Source organism: Corticium candelabrum, chromosome 9 (assembly GCF_963422355.1).
Source record: "Corticium candelabrum chromosome 9, ooCorCand1.1, whole genome shotgun sequence".
In the NCBI taxonomy this organism is placed as follows: Eukaryota; Metazoa; Porifera; class Homoscleromorpha; order Homosclerophorida; family Plakinidae; genus Corticium; species Corticium candelabrum.
Window position 1 is genome coordinate 6,426,503 of NC_085093.1, and position 7,658 is coordinate 6,434,160.

The 7,658-nt window shown below is 40.1% G+C and overlaps 1 protein-coding gene across 1 annotated transcript; it reads right to left on the reverse strand.

Annotated features, from left to right (window-relative positions):
• Positions 1–1,251: 1,251 nt before the first annotated feature.
• LOC134184915 (tyrosine-protein kinase receptor TYRO3-like) lies at positions 1,252–3,855 on the reverse strand. The gene is made up of 5 exons (XM_062652683.1): positions 3,744–3,855; positions 3,576–3,691; positions 3,352–3,514; positions 3,153–3,289; positions 1,252–1,895 (listed from the first exon to the last, which is right to left on the reverse strand). Exons 1-5 carry the CDS (start codon positions 3,804–3,806, stop codon positions 1,526–1,528), a joined length of 849 nt encoding a protein of 282 aa, XP_062508667.1. The 5' UTR covers positions 3,807–3,855; the 3' UTR covers positions 1,252–1,525.
• Between the last annotated feature and the right edge of the window lie 3,803 nt (positions 3,856–7,658).

A 7,658-nucleotide genomic window follows, 5' to 3' on the forward strand; every position in this document is an offset into this window, starting at 1 on the left:
GTTTCAACATAAACAATGGTTACCATCAAATTTGTGTGTAAGCAAGAGATGCGTCCGGAATGCAAACGTCATTCGAGTGATTTGGCAATTTCTCTAGAGTATGCAACGGTTGTGACATGTTACGTTACACTCGAAATCCCACGAGTCACGTGCGGATGAATACACATATGCATCCTCACAGTAGAAGTATACTATAGTCCTTCCAAACGAATCTGCATGGCTGTGCATAGGTGCCTAAAACGGAAGCGGTAAGTAGTGTCATGTTCTCCTCAACGGCGCGAAGGAGCTGGTACGCCGTACCACTTTTTGAAGTTGTAGTCTACCCTAGCCTCTCGAGCCAAGCTTTCTCTGTGCTCACTGTGCGACCTCACGCACTGTTCGGCGGCTCGCACATGAGATCGTGACGTAAACATCCGAGACGTTGATGTAAACGCATCATGTGACAAACTCGAAGATTGCTTCTATCGTATTTTGCTACACTAGAAGTACAGCTATTTGAGCTCAACAGCAGAAACTGTGCTGACTGTGTGTGTAGAAAAACTATACAATGAGCTAGAAAATATTACGAGACATTAGTATACACGAGCACCGCAAAAATCAGACATTTCTAGCAATAGTTGATTTGCTATAATTTTATATTTATTTGTCTAACGTTTAGACTTTCCTTAGGACAGCAGTATAACAGCGTCCATTCAACAGACTTGTCATTCTCTCTGCAAATATATTTGAACAATAAAATTTAATAGTAAAATTATTACCAATATTTAAAGACTCATTTATTAACACACATTAAATTCAAACATATTAATTAATTAAATTAACTGCGATTTGGACACTAACATGTATACATAAACAAATAATAACAAGCAAAATAAGAATTGAACAAGAAAAACATGTAAGTAAAACTTGCATATGTAAATTTATGTCAATAATAATGATTAAAACTAGTCCAATTAACTGTTTATAAAGGAGAGTCCTCTGTCTGGCTGTATGTTTACCCCTAGTCTGCTCTCCGCCAAATTTGTCTCTTGCACGTCGAACCGGTAAAAGCCGCCAGTGAGTAGTGTCGTCGTCTTCTAGAGTGCACAGAGTCCCCTCTCGCGGGGTCAGGACAAATATCTAACTCTGACGGGAAACTCGCTGCTAATTTTTCAGAAAGGGACACTCAGTTGCATTTTCATCGGTCTTTAACGAAATATTAATTAGCTAATTAATTAAATAGTATGACTGAGCTAGGCACTTCAAACTATTACTCTAAATGCAACAAGTGGCAAACAGTATCTGTGATTCTAGCCATTTTATTGCAAGCGTTCTCAATGTAATAACTGTTCTTATCTATATCAGCGGCTACCATGTCTAAGTTATTAACAGACCTATTAATTTCTTATGCTAGCAACAATTCTATAAACATGTCTTCATTAATTAACGTACTACGATCTACTTCTACTGTAGATTAGATCTAGATAGCTTGGCTGTTTCGTTGCTACTCGAAGTCAAACATAGACGCTTTCTACGTTTAGTATAACTAAGTTGAGATAATGCTCATCCGAATTCCGTATGCGTTGTCATCTGTATAGCTAAGTTGAGATGGTTTTCTCTGAATGTCCCTCTTCCGTTCGTATTCTGTGTCATCTGTACAGCTAACTTGAGATGGTTTTCTCCCAATGCTCCTCTTTCGTCCGTATTCTGTGTCATCTTCTTCGTCATCATTCTCACTGTCGTAGTCGTCGCCATCACGAGCGAAATCGTAATACACAACGTTATTCGAGTTCTCTGCGTTCATGTCGGAGTATCCCACCAGCACAGTAAGAATGTCTTCGATTTCTTCAGCTATTGCAGTAAATGATGGACGTTCAGACGACGTCTCATTCCAGCAACGTAACATGATGTCATATCTGTTAACACAAATGTAGGAATTGGAAAAAGCAGTACTGTTAAGCTTCTAGTTACAGAAGGAAAGACATGCAAGTGACATACATATTATTATCAAGCCACAGCTCTTAATTGGTTTATGTATTACGATATATTGTTAACAAGGTAAGTCTACAGCAATTTGATATAAAAGAGTTGTCACTAGACGATATTTAATACAAATTTTCTTGTTGATAATTTTGTGCCTAGCAAGATTGTTCTGCAATCACTATAAAGCTACTTTGTTGTGTGAGAGTATTAAATCATGGCATTGCATGAACTATTTTTTATATTCAAGATTGCTAGAACTTGCTGTATGACATATATGTAGCGTCTATGTCTAAACAAAAATGATTGAGGGTTGTAATAACGCTTCTAACTAAATATTTGCATCTATTCTATCTATTGCTCTGTGGCCAGTGTGGGTTAACAGCAAAAATCTGTATTACTAAAATGCTACAAGTAATTGTTAATAGTATTAATGTTGTTCAGAACTTCTAGGTATCATACATGCACATCTTTCCATTATTTTAGTAAGCAATATTTTTACTTCTAAATGTTATTGCAGTTAACATTATTGTAGGTAATTGAAACTGTGTTCACACTGTCGCTTCCACCGCTTTGAGCCTTCTGAAAACCACCATAGGATTGGCGCGAAAAATATTACGACTTTAGACACAATTTTCCATATAAATAAACTCCCTACCTTGATTAAAAATTTATATAGAATCATACAAAGCGACTGTCGTTCACTGTACAGTATTACTGCAACAAAAGTTACCACATACGGGACCTTAAATATCGCTGTGCTTGATTACGTAACGTTAGGTTCCCGTCTAGAAATGTTGCAAGCCAGGAAAGCGACTGATTTTAGCAGTTGCGGACAGGCAATTTCTGTTGTTTATGTTGACAGAACCTGGCAATCGCAAAACATGAATTACTCTTTCCTGGTAAAAACTATTTCATAAAGCGTTTTGCGTATCTGATTGGCGGTTCGTCCATCGTCTCTGGTTGCCATGTATACAGTACGACAAATCGCAAATACCTCTTTGTCTATTAATTGGACTGCGATAATTTAGGGCGAGGTACATTTCTGAGCGTGACAAGAATAGCCAGTCAGTCAGCCAGCCATCGAAATTGTTCCAGCAATACCGTGATCGCTAAGTCACGTGACTTTTACAAAATCTCGTTTCCTATGGCTCATAGCTGAAATTAGTGATATATATTTCATATTAACATACACGTTAGATGGACAATCGCTAGGCATCTCCATTCTTCCTCCTTTGCTGAGATAGCTTAGTACTCGACTGTTGTTAACTCCCGGATACGGAACTTTAGCAAACGTCATGATCTCCCAGAGGGTTATACCATAAGACCACTACAAAAAATAAACTAAATTAATCAATTGACGAAGTATGATTCAAAGCCTGAGTGACGAACAACGTCAGTCATTGATGTAAAGAGCATATCAATGAGACCCTCCGGCGCCATCCATTTTATTGGCAATTTTGTCTGTTTTCCCACGCGATAATATTCCTTGCCAGCGTTGAGAACACGAGAAAGACCAAAATCAGCGACCCTTATGTTCAATTCCCAATTGAGCCTGAAACACAAAGTAAGTTTATCACGCAAGTTTCTATTAATAGCACAAACTAACAACTTACATGCAGTTTCTTGCCGCCAAGTCTCTGTGAATTATTCTTTTTGACGTTAGATATTCCATTCCTCTTGCAATCTGAAGGGCGAACTTCAACAGCTGAGAGAGATCGATACACTTTTTCTAAAATTCAGTTTGTTAATTTTAATGGCTGCACAATTGTAGGATGCTATACGTTTCTTGACGACTCGTTCAGTCTGTACTGCTTGAGGTAGTTTCTCAGGTCTCCACATTCCATGTACGGAAGAACAATTAGTGGAGGGTACCGTAGCGAATCCTCACTGACATCCGTGTCCCAACAGATACCGATCAGAATCATGACGTTGGGATGGTCCAGATCTTTCATTTGAAGACCCTCCTGGATAAATTCATTTATCACTCGCTTTTTTGCTGTATCTGAAACGATAAACAATAAATAACTCGAGAAATAAACACGACAAATCCTGCACGAACACAAACAGTTGATTAGATACATTAGCTATAATTCTTCATTAGAGATATTAGAACACTTTAAAATGATGTTATTCCTAAGGACCTTGTCGCAAAGAGTTTAAAGCAAAAAAGGTAGATGGATTTTTTAGCAAATATAAGATTAAGTTGACGATACCAAAGAGCATCTTATCATACACCTACAGTTAACTTTACAGGTAACATTCTTACTGCCTGCACAATACATGGCTGCAAATATGAGTAAGATACGAATGCACTATAATATATATATATATATATATATATATATATATATATATATATATATATATATATATATATATATATTAAACTACCTGATATGCACTTTACTGCAACGTCTTTGGTAGAGTCAAGTACCGCCTTGAAGACACATCCAAAGTTCCCTGTAAAGCAAAACAAATTTCTCCTGCATAAAATCTGATTATTTACGTAAGCACTCAGTGACTTCAATACCTTCACCAATCTTTTCACTAATATCGAAACGATTTGGGTTTATGAGTACCTCACTGATGTTAACAAGTACTTCCTCTTCCAGTTCAAATTCTTCATCAAGAGGCTTTATTTCAGGAATTCTAGAAAGCTGGTAGGAATTCTGTCGAACACAATGCGAAATATTTTCCGGAGCTTCTAAAATAAACATTACATATAGTTGTCATATCAACAATAAGAAAACAGAACACTTTAAACTCACCAACGGCTGCGACGTCTCGATGGTATTTTCTCCGTTTCCTCACTTTAGCATTAACGATTGCAACCACAACAAAAATTATCGATAAAACAGCAGGAAACAAAGCCAACACGATCAGAAATCCAGCATGTTGTTGACAGAGTTTCTCCTTGCTTGGAAAGAACACGAATGACAAAGCGAGCGCATAAGCACAGGGAATGACTTGACAAAGCACTGCCAGGCAAGCGTTAAGTCTATTCTGTTGCATGGTGTTTGTAATTTGACTAACGTAAAGCTTCTTCAACAACATCAAGTCCGAAAATATCAAAACGGCAAGTCCAAAGCAGAAAGACGTCATGTAAGTAACTTGACGACGAACTCTATAGCAGAATGTGACAAACGTCTCCTCCTCCATATTTCTGTCCATTCTGAAATGAGCAACGACGGCCAAGGCAACTTGAACGGCAACGACGGCTGCCAGAAGTAACCACTTAATCACAAATTTAAACAGTCTAGAACGCATAGTCAACGCCGATGGGATAACGAAGCAAAAGAGACAGGAAAAGTATACTCCATTGTTGACGTGGACAATGAAATCAGTAAAGCTTTCCTTACAATCGAATGCTTTGTCACCCAGAATGATCCACGCAGTGACTCCGATTGAGACTAACGTGGAAACAATTAATATATCTGCCACAAGAGATCCCAATATTGTTTGCATTTTTCTTTTGGTGTAGATTGCGTACGCAACACTCAAGATAGTCAGCAAGATAATGACAACAAATACCGATGGCAGCGTCACCATCGACATCCATCCTTTGCAGCTATTATCTACAGAAAACAGCACAGTAACGAATCCCATACATGAATGTCAAGCTATAGTTGGTCCCGCCTTAACTGATACGGAGGAGCGGTTGTGGCTGCATTAACTGCTCCTCATGACCAGTTGTGGATGCCATGCATAGTTGGTACGGTACGGTATTACCGTACATGGCTCCAGACTTTAACCTTAATCCTAACCCCAACCCTGACCTTAGTCGTAGCCCCGGACAAGTCATAGCTAGTAGGACCAGTTGTAGTTGCCTTAGTTGGTCCGGTATTGCTGTGAATGGTCCTGGACCCGAACCCTAACCCTAACCCTAACCCTAACCCCGGACCAGTTATGGCTAGGACCAGGTGCCACGTGACAATATTAGAGAATTTAGCAGATAATACACTCTTGATTACATTTATACTTTAAATTGCGCCTACGTTGTATTAGCTATTATACTAGTCTCGCGTAGCCAGACCCTTCCCCGCGTTTACGCCACGCGGGAGAAAGGGTCTAGTGAGGTTCCTTTGATGTTGCCATGTTGCCATGTCTACAGGATGTAATCATCGATGCTATCTTCGACTCTAGGCAAGCCACGAATAACGTTTCATGGCCTGTACCGTTGAACAGCCATCGCGAGGTAAGTTCATCTCGCGAAATGTCGTCGAATGGTGTGTACGCGCGCCCTTTGTAGTCATTGATTTTCACTTTGAGCATGTATACATACGTGTTCGGCTAAGTAGCAAATAGGTTAGTCCAGTGAGAAGCTAGACGCTAGGCTGTGTGGTGACATACTAGTGCTCTGCATGTTTCTTACAGCGAGGAGATATCATGCAGTGCACAGTCGCTGTCAGTTGTTGTGTTGGACGTGTTTCCGGTGAACTCTTGACAACTACTTGAATTTCCTAAGAATATAGGAGATGATCGTCTCGCCATGCAGCCTAGCGTCTACAGCTTCTCCGTGGACTAGCCTACTTACTAGACGAGCAATACGTGCTCGGCACCACCGCGGCATCCCAAAGTAAAAATCAATGACTGCAAAGGGCTCGTACACACGCCATTTCGACGGCATTTCGCGACAACAACTCACCTCGCGATGGCCGTTCAACGGTAAGGCCACGAAAGTTTCTTTTGTCGCTTGCCTAGGGTTCGATAGCATCGATGATTACATCCTCTAAACACCCAGCATCATCCACTCTGCACAAGAAGCGGTAATATTATCTTGCCTCTTTATAACATTCATAGGGTCTTTAGTTCACCAGAATTCGGTGATGCGGCAACATGGCAACATTAAAGGAACCTCACCAGACCGTTTCTCCGCCGGAATGTTGAGGGCGGGGTTAAGGTTTGGCTACGCGAGACTACTATTATACTTGGTAGGAGGCATTTGTGGTGTTTATTGATCCGAATTTATTAAGCTTGAAGATATTGCTAACGAGCGAGTGGCCGACGAGGTCCAGTTCTCGAGGTCATCAAGTGATATACTCTGCACGAGGCAGAGACTTCGTAAACAACAACTGTCCAAGTCTAACGGACCAAGTAACTCTTACTTGTTTCATACACTGCAGCTGATGTAGGTAATAGGTTCCATACCGTACTTTAACAATGCTTGATTCGTGCCTGGTTTTTAAGAACTTTTAAGTAGTGCTGTAAGTTGAGTACCTGAGATGCTAGCCCCTGAATAATCAGGGTAAATCATAATGGCGTATCTCTCCCTTATGTAAACCTTCCCACATCAGACCAAGTCCTTAAGCAATGAAACTGCATACCCCAGCAATAACAGTTTAATGTTGTCATAACATTACTGAATTACTGCACTCTATGATTATCGACACAGACACTTACCGACAAAAACATTTAGCACAAATGACTTTGATACCGTCGATCCATCACTTGCAGCATATCCACATGTATACAGTCCATCAGCGGAGACATTAACCGACTTTATGTAGAGCCGCTGCATGTTATCCTCGTACACCTGATACACGCCAGTAGTAGTCTGCCGTCTCGACGGTACGTCGTCAACGTGGTTGTGTTTCCATTGCAAGATAGCAGTGAAGTTGGTCTCATCAGGACGAACAAGACAGTCGATAGGACTCGAGTAGTCTTGCTCCGCTTCAACTTTCAAACGTTTTCCTTCA